This window comes from Pyrus communis, chromosome 3 (genome assembly GCF_963583255.1).
Source record: "Pyrus communis chromosome 3, drPyrComm1.1, whole genome shotgun sequence".
Taxonomy (NCBI): domain Eukaryota; kingdom Viridiplantae; phylum Streptophyta; class Magnoliopsida; order Rosales; family Rosaceae; genus Pyrus; species Pyrus communis.
In genome coordinates this window covers 14,785,785-14,812,200 of record NC_084805.1, presented here as the reverse complement: position 1 = coordinate 14,812,200, position 26,416 = coordinate 14,785,785, and the positions used below count along the sequence as shown (strand labels likewise).

At 39.0% G+C, this 26,416-nt stretch overlaps 2 protein-coding genes across 2 annotated transcripts; one reads left to right on the top strand and one right to left on the bottom strand.

Annotated features, from left to right (window-relative positions):
* Positions 1 to 2,711: 2,711 nt before the first annotated feature.
* On the top strand, positions 2,712 to 8,255 carry LOC137729729 (beta-galactosidase 11-like). Its single transcript, XM_068468738.1, has 18 exons — positions 2,712 to 2,981; positions 3,197 to 3,292; positions 3,395 to 3,507; positions 3,592 to 3,658; positions 3,742 to 3,834; positions 3,922 to 4,065; positions 4,196 to 4,290; positions 4,375 to 4,480; positions 5,434 to 5,518; positions 5,610 to 5,728; positions 5,823 to 6,169; positions 6,250 to 6,359; positions 6,494 to 6,603; positions 6,693 to 6,800; positions 6,964 to 7,068; positions 7,158 to 7,303; positions 7,417 to 7,762; positions 7,861 to 8,255. Exons 1-18 carry the CDS (start codon positions 2,712 to 2,714, stop codon positions 7,978 to 7,980), a joined length of 2,580 nt encoding a protein of 859 aa, XP_068324839.1. The 3' UTR covers positions 7,981 to 8,255.
* Positions 8,256 to 9,365: 1,110 nt separating this feature from the next.
* Positions 9,366 to 19,192, bottom strand: LOC137729700 (E3 ubiquitin-protein ligase UPL3-like). Its single transcript, XM_068468707.1, has 18 exons — positions 17,928 to 19,192; positions 17,658 to 17,768; positions 17,438 to 17,554; positions 17,171 to 17,341; positions 16,901 to 17,062; positions 16,018 to 16,266; positions 15,821 to 15,942; positions 14,300 to 15,731; positions 13,585 to 13,674; positions 11,942 to 13,489; positions 11,586 to 11,807; positions 11,376 to 11,480; positions 10,789 to 10,869; positions 10,626 to 10,694; positions 10,409 to 10,537; positions 10,078 to 10,200; positions 9,717 to 9,980; positions 9,366 to 9,566 (listed from the first exon to the last, which is right to left on the bottom strand). Exons 1-17 carry the CDS (start codon positions 18,801 to 18,803, stop codon positions 9,915 to 9,917), a joined length of 5,673 nt encoding a protein of 1,890 aa, XP_068324808.1. The 5' UTR covers positions 18,804 to 19,192; the 3' UTR covers positions 9,366 to 9,566; positions 9,717 to 9,914.
* Positions 19,193 to 26,416: the final 7,224 nt, after the last annotated feature.

Sequence of the window (26,416 nt, the reverse complement as noted above, 5' to 3'; positions counted from 1 at the left end):
TTCGGAGACAGTCCTACTAGAGACTTGTTCATAGTGTCACGATCTGTTTGAGCCATCCTTTCTTCTCTAAGCATCTCATTCTCTCGATGAAGTGCTTCTCTAATCATCTCGTTCTCTCGATTAACTATTTATCTTTGTCTCTCAGCCGCCGCATCACGAGCCTCAGTAGCTGCAATAATTGCTGCCATAGCAGCAGCTTTTTCCTCATCTCTAGTCTTTTCCCATGCCATGTTCAGTTCACCTTGACGAGTAAGTTCCTCCATATATTTAGTGTAGTCATTTTTGGAAGAACTACCTTTTTTCTTTGATGCCTTTTTACCTTGAGGCCTGAGGGACTGACGAGTCGGTTGGGTCTCTGGCACTTGTTCAAGCATCCCTTCCGTGTCTTCAAATGTGTTGGCTTCTTGTTCGGCTGTGTCTGCTTCTGGCGAACTGTGTAGACCCATACCGTGCATGACAACTTCTGGACCGGTTGCCACAATTTGGTATTTAGGGCAATCTTTGACAATTTGCCAACATTCCCATTTGTTGAATGATTTGTTATGGTTCTTTGCATTGTAGAATGCTTGTGCTTGTAGTGTCTATAAAAATTACATAAAAATTACATAAGAATTGTGGAATTCATAAAAATTATATAAAAATTACATAAGTATTGTGGAATGCATATTACATAAAAATTACATAAGAAATTAAATAAATTAAAATATTGATGTGGGTGGAATGCATATAAATAAATAAAAATATTGTTACCTCATCCGCTAAACTTGTCCCACTACGCAAATTACCAGAAGCATGAGAGAGGGCGTTTTTCCAACAAGTAAAGGATGCGTTGAGTTTTTTCCAACGACCTTGAAGACCTTGACTAGATCTTGCATCTTTTCCATGTACATCTTTTCCATGTACATCGTTGAACGATTTCGTAATTTTACTCCACATTTCTCGCTTATCTATCTCATTACCCGTAATTGGGTCATGAGTAGTGCGAACCCAACATTCACACAACGTAACATCTTCACTGAGCTTCCACGAAGTCATTTTTTTTCTCTCAAAGTGTACAAAATATTCAAATGTAGAAAGTGTAGAAAGTGTAGAAAATATTGAAATGTGGTGTAAGGTGGAAGATGAGGGTTAGGTATTTATAGAAAAAAAAAATTAATTTTTTAAAATTTTTCTGTATTTTTTAAAAAAATTTTGACATTTTTTAATTAATTTTTAATAAATTTTAATGTTGTAATTAATCTGGACCGTTGGATTTGAAAAATAATCAAATCCAACAGCCAACACGATGCCACGTGGCCAACGGTCAAATTTCTGACCGTTGGGCCTTTTTTTTTTTTTTTTTTTTTTAATTTTTGGTGAAATAAACGTGGACCGTTGATATGTGATCGGACGGTCCAATTTAAAATTTAAATTTAAATTTTTTTTACCGTTGGAAATCCAACGGCCTACAAAAACAAGCCGTTGGAAATCCAACGGCTCGGAGGAGGGCCACGTAGCCCCTACCCGGATGATTGCAAGTGGACCTGCACGCGGGCCCCAGCGCCTGCACAGCCTGTCGGCTACTCGCCTGGGCACCCGCGTGTTGTGCACGCGCCAAGCAGAAAGCCCGGCTCCTGGGTCTGTCCATTTTGGGCTGGGCTGTTGACTGGCACGGGCTGGGTGCCAGTCAATTGTGCGGGCTGGAGCTCATTTTAGGCAAACCGGGCCATTTTCTTCACTTGGTGCCAGTCAACTCCAACCGGGCTGGAGTTGCTCTAAAGATCTTAAGAAAATTGGAGTTTTAACGAAAAACCCGTAATATTGTTCACTTTAACGAAAAACCACATTTTTACAAAAGTCAAACCTGATACTATTCACTTTATCCTTTATTTTGTTATTAACAACATTTGCTTTTTTCCCAAAAAAAGATAATTCTCACGAGTTTAATCAGTTTTGCGAAGTTCTACAACAAGACCTATCTTCGTAGAATTTGCATGCACCGTAAGATTCTCATAAGGGAGCATAAACTACAAGTAAAGATATACTTCAACTACAATCTGCTCTTGTTTTGGTGTTCCACTCTTCCTTTTATGCTTGGTACAACATCCATCAAAGATCTCCTCTCATAAAACGAATGGTGAATAGTGGTAAGAACAAATATATGTGAATGGTTTTGGAAATGAATCGAAATCTGGATATCAAATTACCAATTTTGCATATTAATTAACAATGTTAGATGACATGCACAATCTTATTCAGTCTATTTGATCCCAATTTAATCCTTCTACTTTTTTCTTTTGATCCTCTTACTTGTAAGCTAAGATACACACAATGGTTCACCCTAAATCCCAAACCAAACCTTTAACATGGAAAATGGAAAGTGCCAAGTGGAAGAAAATTTGTGTGGGATATGAAATTGGTCCAAAATGTAGAACCAAAAAAAGAGACAAATTTGCCATATAAACATGCAAATGTCTCGGATCAACTTTCACATCCGCAAATATTTCCCTCCTTGCCATAGTCCACATTCAACCCCAAAAAAATCGGATTTTCTCTCTTCTAATAATAGCATATAAGATTTTCTAACACACTCAGAAAAAAAATTGCTAGAAACCCGAGTTTTCGATCGATAGTGTGTATATTATCAGACATCTATCTCCTTATATTTTTGTGTTTGATGGAATTTTTTAACCAGTTTTGCTTGTCGAATTTTGAGTGTTGAAGTGATAACAATGGTGGTAGCAAAGAGGGTTCTGTTGATTTCTTTTGTTCTTTTGGTTGTCTCGGCCAGTCTAGGTTATGCCAAAGGTAACAAGGCAGCTCCTGCTGCGGATGGGGAAACAGTGGAGGATACGGTTGAAGGGGAAGAGCCGGTTGTTGGAAAGAGCGAGAAGAAACTTGAAGTCGGGCAGGTGACATATGATGGCAGGTCCATCATGATCAATGGAAAACGAGAGATTTTCTTTTCAGGTTCAATTCATTATCCGCGGAGCACGGTGGATGTAAGTTTTTTAAATGTCTGTCTTCTATATTTCTTTTTGCACAAAGGAGATTACTTAAAATGAAAGCAATATGTATGTTATCCTCAGTGAGGTGAAGGAGTGAATGCTCTGAAGAAATGGAGCTACTAGCTCCCGCGTCTATCTGCTAATTTTATTTCTCGTGTTTGGTGATGAAATTCAATTGTTAACGTTTACTCTCAACTGAGTTTTTTCAGATGTGGCCTGATCTTCTCAAGAAGGCTAAGCGAGGAGGTTTGAATGTGATTCAAACTTATGTCTTTTGGAACCTTCATGAGCCTGTGAAAGGCAAGGTACTATGAAAAGTATACAGATTGTTGCTTAAATTACATGGATAAGATGAAATTAAACTGTGAAAATTATGGCTTGCACTAAATCTTGTTCTAGTGCTGCAGTGGAATTTCGAGGGAAACGCGGATGTGGTGAAGTTCATCAGGCTAGTTCAGGAGAACAAAATGTATGTCACCCTTAGGGTAGGGCCCTTCATCCAAGCCGAATGGAACCACGGGTATATACATATATAATATGTAACATTGATTTTCATCTTCATTCCCTTCCAATGGTGAATTATTTCTAACATATTTCGATTTAGAGGGCTTCCATATTGGCTGAGGGAGGAACCAAACATCGTTTTCCGTTCAGATAATCCAGCATACAAGGTACATCACACCTCAATGTGCAAAACTAGTATGATTTGAGGAGCCAGTGACTAATATTATAAGACCTTAAATTCCATTTGCAGCAACACATGGAGGCTTACGTGACGAAGATAATGAAGATGATGAAAGATGAGAAGCTATTTGCTCCACAGGGAGGTCCAATCATCTTAGCCCAGGTTGGTACTTGGTTCCACTCCGAAAATTGTACTCCAGGGAAGCGTTATTCATCTGATCGGGCTAACCTATTATGTTTCATGACACAGATTGAAAATGAGTACACTCATGTCCAGCTTGCATATAAAGAGTTGGGGACCAATTATGTGCAGTGGGCAGCAAATATGGCGCTTGCGCAGAACATCGGCGTGCCATGGATCATGTGCAAACAGACGAATGCTCCTGATCCAATCGTAAGTTTGCAAACTTAATTTCCGTTGATTCTAAGACAAATTAAGCATTAAAATTTACCGGTAGAACAAAGTTTGATCTGTTTTTCTGTCCTTTGATCGTAAAGAAAAAAAAAATCTTTCGTGTGTTCAGATTAATACTTGCAATGGAAGGCACTGTGGAGACACTTTTGCAGGCCCTAATAAGCCTCATAAGCCTTCTCTATGGACTGAGAACTGGACTGCTCAGTGAGTAGATATACAGAATATTTAGCGATTACATAAAAAAGACACTGGTTTTCTGACCACATTTCTTCTTTTTCATGATTACAGGTACAGAGTATTCGGTGATCCTCCTTCACAAAGATCGGCAGAAGACATTGCGTTTTCAGTTGCTCGATTTTTCTCCAAGGACGGAACCCTAACCAACTACTATATGGTAATTAATCGGTCACCTTTAATTATTTACAATGTATTAAAAGCGTAAGGTGTGGGCGAGGCGTTCAAGGGATAGCCTAGCCTAGGCATGAGGCGAACCCTCACGAGACCTAAATTTTTTAATATATACACTGAGCGTACACACATATATATATATATATATATATGTATATATGCAGGCCCTTTAAGGGAAGGGATTCCCATTTTTCTAAAAAAAAAAAAATGAGGACATCCTCTTCACCATTAGATTTGATTTTAATGAAATTCTGTGACTGAGATTAAATCACAGATCACAGAATCTCAACCACAGGATTTTATTAAAGCCAAATCTAACGGTCAAGAGGATGTCCCCATTTTTTTTGAAAAATGGGGATCCCTTCCCTTAAAGGCTTCCTATATATATAAAATAGAGGATGAAAAGCACAATGAGCACACATATAACAATGCACGCAAATAGCACACACATCCATTATATATATAAAAATTTTTTTAAAAAAAGGCAGAGAAACGATAATGCAAGGAAGAGGTATGAGGCAGTTAAAACCCTACCCAAAATTTTATATATATATATATAATAGAGGATGAAAAGTACAATGAGCACACATATAACAATGCACGCAAACAGCACACACATCCATTATATATATAAAAAAAATAAAAAAATAAAAATAAAGGCAGAGAAACGATAGTGCAAGGAAGAGGTATGAGGCAGTTTAACCCTACCTAAAATTTGAGTTTGGGAGTAAAAATAAAAAAATAAAAAAATAAAAAATCCCCAAAGGCACACCTTCTGCTGCCTTCTGCCCACTTCCTCAAAACAGAGGCGGCAACCCTCAAGCCTAGCTTCACAGGGCGCCTAGGCGCGTCCTGAGGCGAGCCTTTTAAAACATTGATTATTTACAAAATCATCACTTGCGGAATGCTATATAAAGCAACCTTATTTGACCCTTGCAGTACCATGGTGGAACAAACTTTGGAAGAACAAGTGCTATTTTCACAACAACTCGATACTATGACGAAGCTCCTCTCGATGAATATGGTAAAAGATCTTAAATTTTTTTTTCATCTACGATGATGATTCTAGATGGTTTCTCATCATATAACCGGGGCTTATTTTATTTTCGATGCAGGTTTGCAAAGGGAGCCGAAATGGAGTCACCTAAAGGACTTGCACAAGGCTTTGAATCTATGCAAGAAGCCTTTGTTTGCGGGCGTTTCTGGAGTACTAAGGTTGGGCAAAGAAACTGAGGCAAGTATCGGCATGTCCCCATAAATTGAGAATTAAGCAGGAAGAGAAGGAGAAGAAAGTGTCACTAATACGTTAAATCCCTTCTGCTTTGTAGGCTCGTTTCTATGAGAAGCCCGGAACAGACAGTTGTGTTGCTTTCTTGGCAAACAACCACTCAAAATTAGAAACAAGTGTCACTTGGCGTGGGCAGGAGTATTTCCTGCCACCACATTCCATTAGCATACTTCCGGATTGCAAGACCGTGGTCTTCAATTCTCAACAGATTGTGTCACAGCATAATTCGAGGAACTTCGTTCGATCAAAGGCTGCTAATAAACTCAACTGGGAAATGTCTCCAGAACCAATTCCAACCGTTGAGCAAGTGCCAGTGAATCAAAAGAAACCACAGGAACTTTACCACTTCCTCAAAGATGCCACAGACTATGGATGGTTCACCACTAGGTAAGTTCATGCGTGCACATGTTAGGATTTACAAAAATTTGACTTTTACTGCTTACTTGACTATTTTTTTGTGATTGCAGCCTTAACCTGGGTCCATATGACTTGCCGATGAAGGATTCTATTCGCCCAGTTCTCCGAATCCCAAGTCTTGGTCACGCAATGGGCGTATTCGTCAACGGTGAATATATTGGTAAGAGCACAGCAACAGTCCTGCATACATTACATCCGTCCATACTTCGTCAATGTCAATGTCAAGGTTAGTGACAGGGCATGCCCTGCACTTTCTTATGACTTTATGACTAAGCGATTCGAGGATGTTTTCAGGAAGTGAACATGGAAGCCACGAGGAGAAGGGATTTGTCTTCGAAAGACCTGTCACATTCAAACAAGGGATCAACCACATATCACTGCTTTGCATGACAGTGGGACTCCCAGTAAGTCAGCTCATAATTTGAATAGTACTGTTTGAGTAGGGTTTAGGGTTTAAAACAGGTGCTGACTAATTTATTCTCCATCGATGAAGGATAGTGGAGCATACATGGAGCACAGATACGCTGGACCCCGAACTATAAACGTCCTAGGACTGAATACCGGAACACTTGATCTCTCACAAAATGGTTGGGGGCATAGGGTATGTACCATTGAATTCTTCTCGTTATAACAAACAAATGATTTCTGCACTTCCGTTTTTCTTAAGAGGGAGGGCAGAAGGAGAAAACATGAGTGCGATATTCATTTCCCTTGGAATATTGAAATGGAGATGATGTCCAATTTTGTTGGCTCCCATTTTTCAGGTTGGTTTGAATGGCGAAAATCTACAAGTGTTCACTGAAAAAGGAGCACAGAAAGTCCAATGGACTAAAGCTGTAGGCAAAGGAAGGGGTCTCACATGGTACAAGGTAAAATTTCCAAAGCCAACATTTTCAACTCCGATTCGTTTTAACAATTTCTACATTGCAGTATTTCATATCCAATGCTTTTGTTGCAGACATATTTTGATGCTCCTGAAGGGAGAGACCCCGTTGCTATCCGGATGACTGGAATGGGAAAGGGAATGATTTGGGTGAATGGTTTAAGCATCGGGCGGCATTGGATGTGCTTCCTCTCTCCTCTTGGACAGCCTACTCAAACCGAGTAAGTGAAATTACACACTGGAAAAAGCGTACACTGATAGTGATGCAATATATCAATATAAATCTCCACGAAAACTGCAAAGTTAAGTTGCGATTTGTAATCCCTGTGATCAGGTACCATATTCCAAGATCCTTTATCAAGCCGAGCAAAAATTTCCTTGTTGTATTGGAGGAGCAGGGTGCTGACCCCAAAGACATTGAGATCCTAACAGTCAACAGAGATACAATCTGTTCCATGAGTACACAGATGCATCCTCCACATGTTAAGGCATTCGACAGAAAGGCAGGCAAGCTCAAAGTTGTTGCAGGCGTCCCTGGTGCAACTGCTCAGCTCAATTGTCCAAACTACAAAAAGATTGTTGCTGTTGAGTTCGCAAGCTTTGGTAGTCCTGAAGGCGCATGTGGAACCTATGCCATTGGCAAATGTGATGCGCCGGGAACCAAGAAGATCGTTGAAGAGGTAACAATCTCCCTGGTCATAATGCAGGTTCTTCAACCAATGTGATAAATTATGAATTCTGAAGTTCTAACCGATGTTTTTGTTTTGGCTTTTTTCAGAAGTGCTTAGGACAGACTACATGTACAGTCCCTAGTGACCCCAATCTTTTCTTCAAAGTGGATCCTTGCCCAGATGTCAAGATCAAAACACTTGCGATCCAAGTAAAGTGTTCCCACTAAGGGGTTAGAGGGTTTGATAGAAATGTTTCGGGGAGATCTGAAGATCCTGCAGCTAGTTTGCGGTGGTTTGAGATGGCTAAGTAGAATTTGGGATCTTAGAAGCTCAAAATATATGTTCTTAGTAAAACACGTCCCGTAAAGCTTTGTTTTCATCACTTGAAGCTGATCGATCAAGTGGTTTATCTCGAGCAAACGAGGCAAAACTTGTTTTACAAGTAATATAATCAAGGGGCATGACATTATGATTTTGCCAAAAATATTAAAAAATTATTGTAAGTTCATCTTCTTTGATACATCAGACTACAAGTGTCTACCAGAAACACTCACTTTCTTTGGTCGTGAAAAATGCAAAGCTGCATACGAGGAAGATACTTTATGCAGTGTATTACCACCAACAGAAAGAAAACCATTCAAACTTTTCAACAAATAAACACATCGCTATTCACCGGAAAGATGCACGAGCTCAGAGCCTGTTTGATAATCATTCACTTTTTAGGTTGTACTTTTAATTTTTCTGGATAAAGATAGAAAGAAAAGTGTGTGGAAGAAAATACGAATCAAGAGGGGTGAAGGAAGATGGAGACATGAAGAACATATGAAACAAAAACTTGAAAGTGAAACTATATTAAAATTAAAAATACTTAGTTGCTTACATGTTAGGAGAATCTCCTTTCTTCATGTATAAGAAATTTTGATTTTCATTGTTTTGATCAACTACTTCAATATATGTCGGCTTGTGATTTATAAGTAAGAAGAAATTGACTTTCACCTCCAACATAAAAAACAAAGTTTAAAAACAAAAAAACAAAAAATTTAAATATGAGTCGGTCATCTCTCTTTGTTGTCTCAGGTCTGCCTTAGATAAGACCATTCACCATATTGAAGGCATTTTGAAGGAAGAATTGAATGACTTCCTCCTTATCTCGTCTGAGTTGAAGGTTAATCATGAAGAGAGCTTGTTTCTTTCATCCTATCATATTTGTGGGAATTAGTAGGGATATATATTTTCTTCATGTCTAACCTTTAACTTGGACAAAATAAAGAAGCGATCATTCCCTTAAATATACCATATAGCCCTGTCCAAGCCAATCCTTTCTAACAAACGAAGCCTTAAATGTACAATTAGCAACTTCTTTTCGAATCAAGAGAATTTGAACTAGAGACCACCTAAGAAAAACATAGCTAGACAAAAGGCTAGTTGGTGCAAAACTAGCAACTTGACATATGTTTTGTTTCTTCATATTCCTAATGTCGTGGTTTGATGATTAGTTTCGGTTTCTTTATACCAGCCACCAGGCCAGCAGCGACTGGGCACCGGCGGCCGGCCGCCAGCCACTCGGTTTCGTTACGACATGCAAAGGTGGGGGATTGATGAAAAATGGAAATGAGCTGGAACAAATTTATTTGAAATCAGAATTGGAATGAAATTACAAGGCATAAAAATGTTTCACATGTTTTTGTTTCCCTTTCATCCTTTATACCGCCATACATGTATATTCTACCACCCTATATTTATTTACAGTCCTTGGCGGCTCAAACTGCTCTCTCCATTCACTCTCTACTGTTTAAAATTGCGTCGATCCAACCTGAAATGAATACGACCAACTTCAGAACCAAACCAAGTAAACTCAGAGAAAAGCACAAACACAGTGAATAACAATGCGTGAAGAATCAAAATTTTTGCAACTTTGGAACCGAAACAACGGAGAACCATCTGAAAACGTAAAGAAACTGACCTCAACAATGTTGATAAGTTTAGAACCGCGCCAACGACAAAAGCCATTATTTGAGTGGAGAAGTAGAAATGCCACTTCCAACATCAAAAGTCATCCAAGGCTAAGGCTAATAATTAATTGCAAGCGGAAGACAAAACACTCCTAATCGTTTTGAATGTAATTAATATACACGGATCAATACGGCTAATCCCCAAAAGCTCATGACAAATCAAAGGATCCTTGCCCTTCACTGATTGCATACAATAATTTCTTGAACATAATTTCCTGTTTGAGGCATCAGTCACAGCACACAATATCAATAATAATTCCAGTATATGACGGAAATTATGTTTGTGCATTAATAAACTTAAAACAATAATACCTTGGTTGAATAAGGAGGAAGCTTCAGGTAATTAGCGCATGTCATGACACTGGGCAGGTCATCATCTGCCAACTCTGAAACCCCAGTCCCGTTGGTTGCCGCATTATTTGCAGTCGAAGAATGCTGCACCAAAAATTGAATCATTTGACACCATCCTAAGTAAGCATGACCATTCTAAACATAACGTTATCATTCAATTACAAAACAGATGCCCAAAAAAATAGATCCTCAACTTTATAGGATACATCACTCGAAACACTCATCTTATACTGCATTTGCGTAAGGAACGAATTGCAACAGCCCACCTGTATTTAAATCAGTTGTACCATACCTTTCTCACAATCGTCAGTTTTGGATTCAGCACCGCCAAACCACCAGGTGGAAGCCGAGGTGCACCAGTAACAAACTGGCAGAAGGCACGCTGCTGCTCTGGCGTGAACTCACCCATAATCTCGAGCAACTACAAAATTATAAACAAGACCCATATAAGAACAAAACAGAACAATTCATCCCCAGAGCACTCCCATGGATACAGAACAAGAAGTTACATTAAGTATTGCAGGGCTCTTGGCATTGTATCCATGATCAAACTTTATATGATCAGCAAGGGTCTCCGCCTGCAAAAGATCAGAAGGAAAAAAGATAAAATAAGTTAGCAATGTTCCAATTAAAATAGTGTAGTTTAGCGAAGGGAAATAAGTAAACAATTACCTCCCACAACTCTCTACGACCACAAAGCAGATAGTCCAACTCATGTGGAGTAAATATTTGTAAAGACGATATGTCAAAGACCTGAAAGTCATGTAGTAAACACGAATGGAATTAATAATTGGACAGAAGAGAATTCTCACACAGCGCACAGAGAAAAATACAACTATCACAATTGAATACTAACTACCAGGTTTTAAGCTAGAGAGAGGCGCTTATAAAATAATTACAAAATAAAACTAGTGAGTACCAGACCAAAAAGTTAATAAACTACAGTGATAGGCCTGGTCCAGCAACCTACTCAACACCAGGTGCGGTTATTCACTGTTACAGAAGCATACACCCTTTTTACTCAATAAATTTTCAAATTCCTTCTCCCTCCACCACCATCACCTTCCCCCGAAACCTTCGTAGGTTTGAGTTCACTTGCAGTTGGAAGATACAATAAAATAATGCATATTAATTACAATCGCAGCAGGACATTGAACTAAACAATGATATTTGAAAGAATCCTAGCACATAAAATGAAACTTCAAACATTCAATGAATTTATTACGAACTCAATAATAATCAGATAAAAAAAACTGAACCTGATTAAACCCTGCTCTAAATGCTTCAATTTGCCTCATTATCCCAGTCTTCACTGTTGCGTCAACAACTAAAGATATGTACTCCTCCAAGTTATTGATGTCAACCTAGAAATTAAACAGTATGTTAAAAAATGTCATTGCACAATAGAAACCGAAAAAAGTAAATGAAGGCACAAAAATAAAAATAAACCAGAAGACAATTTTGCTCACATTTTCATCTCCAGGTTTCAACACATAATCTGGATAGCCAGGGAGTGTAAAATCTAAACACAGGTCATCAATTGACACTCCACGTAAACGCAATTCAACAATGGCATCACGATTATCACCATTTGATTCTAAATATAGTTTCCGGCAGACAAGATTATGTAATTCTTGCAGAGTCTTTCCAAGCTCAGCATCAAAGGAAAGGATATCATGTAAATCAAGCTCCTGAAAGAATGGGAAGAATGGAAGGAAAATGGGTTTAATTTCTACATCAAAACTGTTTTGGTAAAAATATAATACTAAAACACTTCAATAAAACTATATGTGAAACGAAAAAGGTTATTCTTCCACTGGCTTACTTGACCAAGCAAAAGCTTATAAAATGCTGTTGATAGTGGCAAGTCCAATAGCCGCCCGTCTTGAAGAGCCTTCGCCATCACACGCCCGACCAACCTAAAGTATTCTATCACTTTTGAAAACTGGCTACCATCAGAAGCAACAGCGTTTGGAGGCCAGGGACGAGGGAACAACCCAAGCGGAGCTTGGACAATGTCACCATTGCTTTTGCCATCTTTATGTTCGTCTCCATCAATATCCATTGATGTTTTCTCCATTGAAGAATTTGACCTCCACATGCCAAGTCTAACTCTTTGTAGGTCATGACTTAAAAGTGTGTAGAACTCAAGCGTAGGACCCAAGCCAGTGCCCACTTCACCAAAATATTCTACTTCAAGCACAGATTTTTGGCTGGAATACATCTCCATTACTTTTGCAGCAGAATCCAAAATCCGGTTTCGGGAAACGCGGACTTTCTGCCTTTGCAATCTCCCAACTCTCACCTCTCGTTCATTTGCACCATGACCATCAGCACCCTGCTGCTGCTGAAGACGGTACAGAGCGCGAGACAATCCAAAAGCTGTTGAATAGAAATACTGTCTCCGAGTCTCAAAAGGAAACAAAAATGGACATGCTTTTGTCAACTGGTAACACCAAGAAGGAAGACTCCCACTGCACAAGGCAAGGGCATCTTGAATTTGCCGGGCTAATTTGGGAGTGAGTTTGCTGTTAATAAATTCCTCATGAAAAACTCTAGCACCAGTTGTACTGAAGTCATCCAAATTCAAAACTTTACCCTCAGCAAAACTGTCGGAAACTATCTGAGCTCTCAGGCGAGGTGCAAGCTGATTCAAGCCCTCTAATACACGCAGTAGTGCCAGTATATTATAGGTAGGATTAGATTTTTCTAAATCACAAGGAAGCTCTCCCTGCAAAATACTATCCAAAAGTGACATTCGATGCAATTGAGATTCGGAGTTGGAATTGGAAGCAGAGCCAGATTTCCCAGATTTTGTTGCAGTTGTAGGACTTGCACCTCCGACAGATGCCCTGTCAGTTTGATTGTCTGGCCTCTGGTATGTGATAGTGTAAATATCACTCCATAGCCTGCTACCTTCACTGGATACAAAATCACTCCCAGCATACCTTTCATCATCATCCTCATCCTGCACAAGCTGTCTCTGAATAGCCTGATAGATAGTCAGATGCCTATTAAGCTGCTTCCCTCCAGAAGTAAAAATCAACTTAGGAGGATCACTAGAACTGCCAAAAATAGGACGTCCTTGTCTATCTCTGCCTCCCCTAATGCCCCTGCTGGCAGATCCAAGCCCAGCCATGGCGGCAGCAGCAAATGACATCGCACCTTTTGAACCATAAGCAGAATTACTACTCCTATGCTCAGCAGAATCTGAGCCTCTACCTGTAGCAACTCTGCTACTAGAGCCAGAAGCTGGGTTAGTCTGATTGTCACTTGTGGCTGAAGCTGCAGTAGCATCCTCAGTTGAGTCTCCCAATTTGACATCGTGTACTTTATCCGGCATGCAAACAGGAAGAGAGTCATCTCTTAGAACCTGCAAAAGTACCCATAATAGCAATGAGTAAAATACTCAAAGTATCCAATATCTCCTGTCCAGGACAATAAAAATTAAAGACTCAAATAACATACATCATGGTCATCATCTTCGTCATCTGAGATGTCATCATCTTCAATAACCAGTTCATCCATCTCAACAGGCGATATATCCAATTCCTCATCCTACAGAAAGACAACATCAATGACTGTTCAGACAGAAATATGTAAAAGGCAGATATGGGTGAACTATGGCAGCGATTACCTCCAAATCAAACAAAACGAAAAGCAAAATACACTAGAAAGAGGTCGTAGTGTATTAAACAAACCTCCTACAGATGAGTCTAAGGAAGTGAATTGCCAACCAACTTTAACCAATAAGGAAATTTTAGCATTAAAAGATAAGTGCTTAAAGAGCGACGGGGTGTCTACATATAGGGACACCAAAGTTAATGCACTGCCTTACCCCGCATACCATTCTAAATTCCCTTAGAAGGTTTGGTTTCACCAAATACCCAATAAACCCTTTGTTGAATAAAGTAGCCCATCAGAACAAGACCTTCTCATAATTCTGTCCGTTAGAATTTACATCTTTAATTGGATAATCAACACACTAAGCTCGGATGCAAACTGAATCCATATCGGAACCCCAATGCCATATCAAAACCCATCAGATATGCAAAGAAAGAGATTGCATTAGTGAAAAAGTACTACTAGAAGTGTTTGTTAGCATGAACAAAAATAACCCAAACACTGCATAATTCAACAATTAAAAATAATTATGAATGTCACTTTGGTATCAGTAACAAACCTCAGAAGTAGTGTCCCCATTTGTGGGCTTCATTTGAACATCTTTATCAAGAGCTGCTCGTCTACGAGCTGCATTTCTCGTTTGAGGTCCTCTTGCTTCCTCCTGAGAAGGCTTCAAAACAGCTTTACCCTTCCCTTTTGATGAGCTTGCGCTCTTCTCTTGTGATGGTTCCCTCCTAGCTGTATCTCCTATATTCACTGATGTTCTGGATCGCGTTGAATGGCGATGAGTGGTGGTAGCAGGATTTGAGGTAGACAGAGATGAAGCACCAGCACCTGTAGGTGTAGTTCCAGATTCCGAGTTTCCAGCAGAGGCGGCAGGCTTCTGACCAGATTCCCCTCGCTGTACTCGAGGCCAAAGAAAGTCTTCTACAGCAGCTAAACTTGCTAATGGATCAATCAGAACAACGTTCGATGAATAGTCTCGGAGGGTCTTTTCTCCTTGTGCTCGACAAAGACGCAACTTAAAGGGCTGAGATAATGCACTAAGTCCAGAGGAGAGGCGTGCGCTCCCAGTGGATGACCTAGATGAATGACTCAGCACGACCGGAAAACGCTCTAAGGACGACAAAGCATTTTGGAGCTTCTGAACAAGGACAGTCATTGGTGCTACACTTCCTTCATTAATACTGAAAGGAAGAGCAACAGCAACAAATGACTTAAATCTTCTAAGTGCTTGCTCATGAAGCTTGGGCAAATTAGCTTCCGAAATCCTCTCCTTCGAGAAGTACCCATAAGAAAAATAGTTGAGCAATGCTGCCACAACACCACTACCAATGAACTCAAAAGTGGATACCCCGTCCCCTTTGCTTAGTTCGGCTAGCATCTCAGATACCACACCAATCATGTACTCCTCCTTACTTGCAGAACTATCAACCAAGCGAGACCCAAAAGCTTTCGACTTTCCCTTTGCTTTCGTTTTTTGGTCATCAACACCTGAATTCAACTTCATGCATAGATTCTTTAAATGTAATAGATCATCTGTAACTCCAACTTCAACAGCCCCAGGATCTGAAGGGAAGTACTTGTCTTTAAAAGCTTTAGCACATGCACTGACAGCCATTCGAAGGCTGGAGTTAACAGTAGGAATCTCCACTGAACTTGGAGGTGAACCGATATTTGCTGAAGGGGGACTCTTAGTTTCTTCCAATGAATTTCCATCTGGATTTGAGTTACTGTTGCGTCGTCTATAACGCCTAGAACGTGATGATGTTCCAGGAACAGGATCACTATCCTTTTCAGCAGAAGATACTGGGACAGGAACTGAATTTGGAGTACCAGGTAAGATGAGTTGGTCCACGGCATGAACAACACCTTCTCTCACAAACACCTTGGAGAAAGTATTGGGAAGCTTCTCCATGAGTATCTCAGCAATTTGGAGAGCAGGAACCAAGACATGCGGATCTTTCCATGCTAAGACACCGGCTAAGAAACTATCAAATCATTTAATAACATACAAGTTAGTAACTGTAGTACCATGCTGTCCTCATATCAAGAGATCTGATAAAGAAATATAGGATACCTTGAAATATTTGTTGAACTTAATAAAGACTGTATCATCTCTGCATTGCTGAAGTACATTAATTTCCCAATTACTGAAAGACATTTGTGGCGAACAGGGCCATTAACGCTAGAACCATAAATCTGTTTGGCAGGTACACAAAAATCAATTATCAAATATAAACAGTTAATAAAATCAGCTGAATGCCAAATACTAACCTGTATTAAAACAGGAAGGAGATCCATTCCAAATTGCTGGAGAAGCCCAGGCTGTTCATTCAATAATTTCTCACGAGCTGAAACCTCAGAACCAGTTCCATTGGTGTCTTCTTGTTTCCCAGAGCCGCTAGCAGACGACTTTTTCACAACAGGACCCTTCATAAATACATTGAAGCTGGATGGAATGGAAATGGTTCCTTGTGGCAATGGAGGAAGTAGCTCATTTGCCAGATTGACAATCTCAAAGATCTAGCCAGAGTATAAAAAATCAAAAGAATTTAAATAACAATAATAAGAATAAATTGCAAGATTAAAAAATGGTAACCACCATATAAAAAACTTTCCACTAACAATTCAAAACCCACTCAACAATTCTAAACCAACCAAGTTTGCTTCTTTTAGCCGTCCAGAAAAACTACCCGACGCAATGGGCAGTTAGACAAGTTTTCATTGTTATCTCAAAGTGATTATACAAGGTCCAACGAAGTTCCATGTGGTATAGATGTCCATACTACACAGCATTCAGTTACAAACCCTGTACTGATGCTCTCTCATGGATGAACTCCCATGAAAAACATGCAATTTCCCAACTCAACCCTACTAAAAAAATATTTTGATAACACCACCATCAACGTGAATTTCAACCCAACTGAAAAAAGAGCTTGATAACAGCACCATCAATACCATTTTCAACCCAACTCAAAAGAAACTGATTCTATGTCATAAGTTTATAAATGCACAGAAAATACATTAACTTTCAGAATAATCATTAGCTTACAAATGTAACATAGGTACATACTCAGAATAAAAACTTTTCAGTTTACCCAAACAGAAGAAATAATTAAACGGAGAAGCTAAAATGTAACCAACAAAAAAAATTTACCTGCTCTGGTGGCTTACTTAAAGCAGGAGAAACTGATGTGCTAGAAGAAATTCCAGAACCTGAAAGTACATCTTTAAGAATTCCACTGATCCCAAGAAGAAGCAAAGTTTTAGACCCTAATGGGGAACCACTTGCACAGGTTGATAGTAGTCGAATTAAACCCTGGATGGTTTTCCAGTCAAAGTTTGAAACTTTTTCACGGGCATATGTGGTAAATGTTCAAAGTATCAAAATAAATAAAAAATAAAACTAAAAACAAACTGCACTCACAGTATAAGTAGGTGTACTTAGAGTTGACTGACCACCTCCAGAATTGCTGGTGGAAATAAGGGACGCAGCTTGAGTAACTAGCCCATGGTTGCATAATTCGTCAAGTTTGTCAGGAGATGATGCAAATGCTTCAGCAATTCGTGTCAGACATACAGAAGCATGTTCCAAAACCTACATAATAACAAAAGGGGAACATTACGCAATGGAAACGAAAACTAGATAGACTTCTGCTGTTTTAACTTAGAAACTCTGGAAAGATGAACTTACCTTTGCATCATGATACTGCAGAAGGTTTGTCAACAATGGGACAGCTTCCATCACAAAGTCAGCTGCATCTAAAGGAAGTTTCTTGCACATATTCGCAGCAGTTGATAATGCCACACGCTGTAACATAGAAACAGTTGAAGAAAATCCAAAGTAAAAATAAAACCTTACTCAGCATATACCTAATTAAATTACAATGTGAAAAGTTAACTAGCAGGATTACCTGGACTCCTGTGGAGAAAAAATCCAGATAAGAAAGCACTGCCATAAGAGCACCGGCTCGAAGACAGGCAGTTGGGTGTTCTTGTGATATTTTCTTGAGAGCTTGCAGTGACTGTTTGCATCATAACAACCGTAGAAATTAGAACAGAGTAATCCAAACGTGCATCTAAAATGTGCACAAAAAAACATATATAAAAAGATTCTCAGGAAATACCAATACTTCTGCTCATTACACAGCAATCAACTTAATATATGAACAACAAAGACAAACCTGCTCTGCCAAGTCCATGTACTCAATCGTCAACAACCTTGCACAAAAGCAAGAAACAGCACCATAATGTACCACGGCGGCACAAGACGATGGAAGCACATCGCAAAGATGAGTGAGTGCTCTAGCTGCAAGAAGCATAATATCTGGATTGCTCTCATGATTAAGCAATCCCACAAGCACAGGCACAAATGAATCAACCGAAAACGTGCTCAACGACTCCTCAGTTCCAATTGAAAGCATTTCACACAGCTGAGTCAAAGCTTCCACCTGTTTCCCTTCTTCCCCATCAGCTCTTAACCCAGATAAAATCTTCTTCAGCCTCCCGCTCTGGTGCGAGGACGAAGCCGAACCCATTGCCGAAGAAGGAAGTAGGTCATCCAGTCCGGCACCGATCTTCCTAAGAAGCCCCTGAAGGGCACTACTCGCTGAAGTCAAGTTCTGGTGCAAAATCCCAACACCGCCTTCGCTATCATTGTCATCGTCGTCGCCAGTTCCACCTGCATCCATATTCAACCCTAGGTTTCTCTCAGCTTCCCTCTCTCTTTCCCTCTCCCTCTCCCTCTCTCTTTCCCTATCCCTAACCCTAACCTCATGCTCCTTCTCCTTCCCTTTATCCGAGCCATCCTTATCGGAACTCTTGTTGCGGCGGCCGCGCGAGCCGGACGATTCATTCGTGGGGTCCATGGGTGCGGCGGGTGCGGGTTCGTTTTGGGTGCGAGAGGCGCGGGACCGGGTCGTAATCGGAGTGGGGCTAACAGAAGATAATGAAGAAGCAGAAAGACGAGCGCGCTTGGAAGAACGAGTGGTGCGACCAGACGAAGAAGAAGAAGGGGCTGCTGAGGTGGCCTCCGCCCGCTTCCGGCTCCGAGTTTCCATACAAGAACCCCAACCCCCGGAAATTCGTTTCACTCGCTCGCCACCGAGCGGCGATCACACCATAGCGGATCCGATTGTCGCCTGCGTCAAATCCTAAAGCCCTAGGAAGATGAAAAGATCGAACCTTTGTCGAATTCAGCTCAGCAGGAGCAAAACCCCCAATCTGAAACCCTAGATTATTCGCACTATAAATTATTGAAACAAAAAAATCCTAAAAATCCACAATTGAACGCGAACCTGTATTATTCGGGGACATAATTGATTGGATTATACAGGGATTGGGATTGACAAATGAAATTCCAGTTCGATTTTTCGATTAGAGAGACGTACTGAGGACGAGAGTGTGAAAGGGGAAACGGAGGAATGAAACCCTAAAAAGTGACTGGAGAATAAAGAAAAGAAAGAGGAGCAGACCTCTATATATATATATATATATATATTCGTTAATTTTATTTTATTTTTGTTTGTTTTTTTAATTTAGTTGGGAAAGGCAAATTGGGAAATCTCGGTTGCTGTCTTGGTTGGACCGTGTTGGTGTCGATGTTGGTGTTGGTGTCGGTGTTGGAGAAATATATAAGGTGGTTGTGTGTGAAGGCTTGTGAGCTATCATGGCGGGTGATTATCTGTTGGGCTTTTTTAGTTTCTTTTCTAATGATCACATGGAACGGGTCGAGTACCCATGTTTAAAGCGTTTAATCCATGACGAACTTTATTTTTAGACTGAAATTTTATCAAACGGATAGTTGAATTGTAATTTGATGAAATTTATTAGGCCATGCTTTCAGCCAAAATGGTATCAGGCTGGCCAACAACAACCTTCCTACCAGCCCAATTTTTGGGGCCCAACACCAGAGCTTCATATAACCCAATAATAGTGTTTGAAATAATCCAACAGAACTCAAATTGGTAATTCTCAAAAGAAATCAAATATGTTGGACCCCTAGCTGCAAATCAAATGTTTCGAAAAAAAACTCAGGCTTGTAAAAATCGATTGATAAATCCACACAAGAGTGAGACGTAGAGCAGAAAGAGAAGGAGAGAGATTTTGTGAAAATTTTACTTGTAGTGGAGGACTAGCGACTCGTGAAGAAGGAGAGGGTTATGCCGTTTTTCTTCCATTTCAATATTTTACCTTCAACGGTGCATTTTGATGGGAGATCCAAAAATATTGTATGGTCTTTTTTTGGTACAGCAAACTATGGTCTATTAATAGAAATTGGATAACTATGTGCCCCTCTCTCTCCCAAAAACCCCTAAACTTCTGAAACCCACCTTGCCATCGGCCTTAGCTCCAACTTGGGGTTGGTGGTAGTCCAATGCTCTCCCCTCCTCGCTCTCACCCTTTCTTCCACCCTCTTGTTTCCTCCCTTTCTCACCATCTCTCCCTATTTTTTCAATCACATCCATCTTCCCCTTTCTTCCACCACGTTCTTTTGGTTTCCACCCTTTCCTCTTATTTCGCCCACTCTTTCCATTCCCAACACCTTTCTTCCCCCCATCCCCCACCCCCACCACTCCTTTGCTTCCCCTTTTCAAGTTTTCCTTTACTTTCCTTTACTTTCCTTTTTCTCCTCTATTTATGGTTTTTTTTCCTACACTACTGTATTGTTGATTTACTTTGGCTTTCCTTGAGCTTTGTCTCAATTCTTTGGGCTTTGTCTTAATTCCCCTGAGTTTGTCTCAGATTATGGCATTTATGCACCTTTCTTTCTCTAATGCTTTTTTCCATCGCATGTCCTCAACTACCAACCACTGCTACTCAGCTTGAGTGCTTCTCCTCAGTGATGCACTTTGGTTTTCGGTCGCTGTTAAAGTGCAATTAGCGTTATTTGGTAGGATTATGGGAGCACTCACTACGCGGGTGGCCCACTCACCCTTATTTGTTGTTGATCCAGTTGTTCCATTTCGTTCGTTCTCTTAGTGGTAGTGGCCTTACGATGGAGGCGCGTTGGCTGACTTAGTGGTGGATGCTGGTTTCCTCTCACTTTTTAGGGTTTTTTGTTGTTTCTCAGTTGGGTCCTTTTAGGCTTTTTGTTGTATTTGCTTGTCCCTGTTGGGCTTGTATTTAGGTTATGGGCTTTCTTTTCCTTGCACTAGTCTTTTTATTTAATGAAAGTAACTTAGTTTGACTAAAAAATTATTTATTGCAAGGTTATAATTTTGGATGAGGCTATGTTTAGCCTTATGGTTGGAGATGGCCTAAGGCAATGACTCGTATGATATGACAACATTGCTAATGTGTACCCGTGACATCCAATGTCATGTAAGTTGTTTTCTCAAGTAGAAATTGACACAAGGCTTTTAGGCATGTTTAGATGACTTACATAAAATAAAGACGCCAATTTGGTGGTGTCCTAAATCATCGTGAAATGTCTGATAAAATAAAAGTAGTTAGAGATGTTTTATTAGTTTAAGATGTCATATTTATGTCTTGACATGTGTAAGCAAGTCTTTCTCATTAGATACATGCCTTCATACAAAGTATTTCTGCTCATGTTTCAAACCACTTCTAGTAGAAGTACGTGATATTATTGATACTCAAGTACTTTATGGAAAAGAATTTTAGAAATACTTCTTGAACAAGCACTTATTCTTAAATAATTATCTTTTTTTCAAGTAAACATTTTTCCAAGTGTTTTAACCATTATAAGTACTACCAAACCGATCTTAATTTGACTAATGATTATTGAGTTCATGCCCAAATAAAACAAAATTTAATCAGACGAAACCAAAATTGAATCCAACCGATCATCTTGTTCGGATGCTTTTGGATTTGATGAAAACCAAACTAGACAATGTTCACTTCAACTTTTTCTTCTCACTATTCTAGTCCCTTTTTTGTTTGGTCGAATGGTCTCATTGCATGTATATCTTTTAATACACAAAATTGATGTTTGTATTAGAGGATGTGTAAGAAAAATGTTTCAGTGTGCCAAAAATCTGATCATGTACACTAAGTGTTATAATATAAGTGGTTGGAATTTTTCTTTCAAGTATCTAATAACTTGTATTATAACACTTTATATACCGTTGAAGTGTATTGGGTGCAATCCCCATTTACACACGAATCAAGTGCAAATTCAACAAAAACAAGTTGCATGGCAACAAACAATGATTGGCCTATTTGAGATTTAATGGGCCTTTCACTAATAGAGGCAAGTAGACCCTCCCATTTTAAAATATTATTAGTTGCTCCATGATTTGAGACAAAAAATACTTTAAAGCCCACTATCCTCTATGAGAAATTTTGATAAAACAAATATAAATCTCAAATGTCCCCTTCTAAAAAAAAATCTTATGGGGAAGACTTGACGTGCAAGGGTAAATGACATAAAAAATAATATGAGTTCTTATATCAAAAAGGGAAAATACAAATTTAAAGGAAAATCTTTTTAGTTGTGACAACATGTTCTATCCAACTAAAATATGCTTTGAAGCATGTATCATCACTATTTAATATTTATCAACTTCCCCCTTCCCCTCACTCCATTTTTTAGATAGAGTACTCATATAAAACTAATGTTTGAAATATCTTGAATATGCTCGATATTTCTATGAAAATATCCAAAATTTTAGGAAACGATAGGGAACCATATCCGCGATATTTTTGGAAATCAGTCAATTTCCTCAGTATTTAATGTATCTTGAAAAAATTTTGACAACAAATTTGTAGATGGTTTTTTAGGGACACAAGATGAATGGCGTTTCAAGATGAATCATTTTTGGTCATCTATACAGTCTGGGGTTTCAAGATCAAGCTTCGAATTTGACGCAGTTGTCTAGTGCACTCTTGCACGTAATCTGTTTGACGAAATGTATCAATGAATAATTTGGTTTCTGAGTATCAACAGTACCAAATTATTGGAAGTGGGTAGCGTGTCTTAACAAATGATGGTACCGGTGGGAGAAAATATAACAGAGAGGATGATGGTGGTGGGGAGGAAGACAAGGGACTTAATGATGGAGGAGATGAACAAGAAAGTGATGGACTTACATGCTTGAACCCGTTGACTAGTGAGGATGTCTTTACTCATGCCACCTAAGATGAAGATCATGGTTGTAGATAAGCTGGTGTAGGCATTGGTGCAATTGGAAAGTATTAAAGGAAGGCCAAATCAAAATTAAAGATTTACTATCAGTTTTAACTCTCTGGGCCTATGCATTCTTTATGGTTTAATTTGTTTATTTATGGTAGTCGTTTACTTCAATAAAATCCGTGATGCTTTCATGATGAAAATTTCAATTAAATTATGTATAATTTATTCGTTTTAGTGAAATGTTTTATTTTATTACTTGTCATTAGAAATAAGTTTTCTTTCTCACATATCACATACTTATTTTTTACACAGTATCTACTCCTTAATTCTTGATTCATATGTGTATTGTGACTTCATATGACATTTCCTAGACAATAACTTTAAATTTTCATGTTTTTGAGCAAATTTCCACCATTTTCACCAAAGGCAATCGAAATCGATATATCCATCAATATTTCCAACGATACAAATATTTTAAACATTGTATAAAACAAGTTTCACTGTTACCATAATGTCATGATCTTATGATATAATGTTGTGTATTTTTTTTATATGATATTGCATATGAATTATAACATCATGTGGCTTTGAATCTCTTTCATGTCAGTTAATCTCCTTTACACAAAGTTTGTCCAACATCCCTAGTTATTTCATCCAAAAAAATGGAACTTCAAACTATGTTGTAGGTATCTGTTTTGCCATTATAGTTAGAGCACCTCTAACGGGAGTAACAATTGGGTAACAAAGTTAAATTTTTTTATGCCATGTAAGAAAAATGCATCTCCAATAAAAGTAGCAACCCAATTAGCAAATTAAAGAATTGGCAGCTAACCTTGTAAATACAAGATCCATTAGGTACCGTTTGGTACGTGGGACGGGACGGAACAGAGTGGGACAAGGCGTTCCGTCCCACGTTTGGTGCGCCTAAAACGGGTGGAACGAGCTGTTCCACGCTACGAGTTTTGGGTGAATTTTCATTCCACCTCACCCTCCTAGAACGACTCGTTCCACATCCGTAGGACACAAAATTATAACCTCTTCGTCTCCTTCTTCTTCCTCCTTGTTTCCATCCGAGGGCATCTTTGCTCCCGCTCCGTTCCGTTCCGTTCTGTCCCGTCCCGTCCCATTCCGTTCCGTCCCGTTCTGTCCCGTCCCATCCCATTCCGTTCCGTCCCGTCCCGTCTGCATACCAAACAATACCTTATTACTTCTTCAAGTTAGTAATTGGGTCCCACAATATATTTTGCTCCAAAGTATTATTTGGTAAAGAGTTAAAAGAAAATTTGGGTCCTATAAAATAAGATAACGTTAATATATTAATATTTTAAAATAAACGTAAAATTTGAATAGCTAATTGGAGAGCATGTTGAAGTGATAAATTTTTAAAGTGATATAAAAGTGCCAAATAAATCAGCAAATGACACTTTTAATTTCTTTTTTACTAATTTCTTCAAATATGCTTTTATAAAGTCACGTAAAATTAGAGTTATAAGTTCTTGAAAAATGGGCAAGCAAATTTTACCAAAAATAAGGAAAAATGGGCAAGCAAACTATCACATCACTCTAAGACAATCTCCAACCCTTAGGGATAAAGCTTAAAAATTTAAGTCATAAGCCAAAAACTGTTTTTCTTCTCCAACCCTTATGGTTTAAAATTTTAGCCCGAGATTACTACATATGTTATAAACTTCTTATTTAAGTGTGAATGTGTAAATCCTAAATTATATTTGATTATAGTTATTATCCTTATTAGGACTGTATTTCTTGGAGGAGAAGGATTTCGTCCCTCTCTTATTACTATAAATAAAGGCACTGCTTAGAAGGAATAACACATCCTCTACACAGCCCTACAAACGCATATTTCTCTATATTTTCTCTATGCCGCCAACCCCCTCTTTTTGTCAGTTAAATATAGGCCACAACACGTTATCAACACGCTTTTACTATTGCGCTTAGGAATCTGACGTGAAAATTATTCGTCTCCAATCAGGGGAGTATTACGTTTTAATTATTTTTAATTGATTAAATTTTGATTTTACTAATTCATATACTTTTATTGATTCAATTTAAATTTTTTGTATTGAACGTGATACAAGCTTTGGAGATGAAAAGCCAAAATTGAAGAAAAATTTTCTGCATCAAACCAGTTCATCAATATCATCACGCAATCAGGTTTTTCCAAAACAACGGTTTTTATCTTGATATAAGCCCTGATATCCTGAACATTCACCATAATGCATAACTCAACTTTACGTTTTTTGAATTTTAGATTCTACATAAATTATGTATGCATTATATTCATAATTGTTGAATTATGTGAATTGATATTGCTATGAATCATGTTGAATATATGCTTATGCATTAATTGTATAGTTTGATTGTGCATGAATTCAATTGAATTGAATTGGAAAAAAAAAAAAAAAAAAAAAAAAAAAGAAAAAAAAAGTTAAGGTTATAGAACCCACACTATGCAGCGACCTCGAGCAGCGCCGCCGACCCCTGAGCCTAAGCCGGAGCCAAAAGCTCTAACCCTTTGGAACCTAAACCCACGACGTCATTTGGACGTCATCCACCCACCCAAAATCTTGACGTTTTTCACGGTGTCACATGCATGGCCCGTGGCCATGCCCAGCCACCACGACTGCCATCTCCGATGACCTGTAGTCATTATTGACCATGATTTTGGCCAAGATTCGTATGAATCTCCATGAATTTTGAAAACCCCAATTTGAATCTGAGGGTTTTTGGTTTATGGACGTTGAGATTTTTCGTTCTCCGTCACACCATCGAGGTTCCACATCAAACTCGTGACTCATTCCGAGTTCTTTGACCAAAACATGGCTGCCTGAAGCTGTGGCGTCGACCTTCTTCCCCGGTGACCATACCCAGTGAAGTTGGGGTGTTCTTGAGCTGAAAAAAAAAAGTTTTTTTCCTTGTTTTGGGCTCGCATACAGCAACCCATTACTTTGGTTCAGCTTGCATGACATTTCCCGTGAGGCTATGGTGTCTCAGTGCACCGTGATGCACACGATCACATCCTTGTATGGTTGTGGTGCTCCTTTACAACTTGCCGCACCAGATCGCAACCACAAGCTGGTGCATCCGTGCATACAAAGCACACGATCGGTGCCCTCATCAGGTTGCTGGATCTTACCCAGTTTTGGGCCTGCTTCCTGACTCTTGGCCCGTGACATTCCAGCCCATTTTTGGGCTTGAATCCCATTATTTTCACGGTTTTTAAAAGCCCATTAGGGCTTTGGTCCAATGTTTTGGACCACCAATTATATTGCCTTTTTTTTAGGCCTTATGGGTTTTAATTTTTTCGCCCAAACTTTAATTTTGGTCCGAAGTCCAAATAATTAATTCAATTATAATCATAGGCCCCGAAGGCCTACTTGTATATATTTGTTGCATATTTTTGTATATACATGGGTCTGTTTGTAGGTACTATGAACCTGAAGTTCACAAACTTTTCTCGAAAAAAAAAAATTGAATGGTTTTAAGTTTTCAAACTTTTATGCATGTGACTGGTTCAATTAATTTTATTTCTAGGTATGACTAGTGGGATTAGTGCAA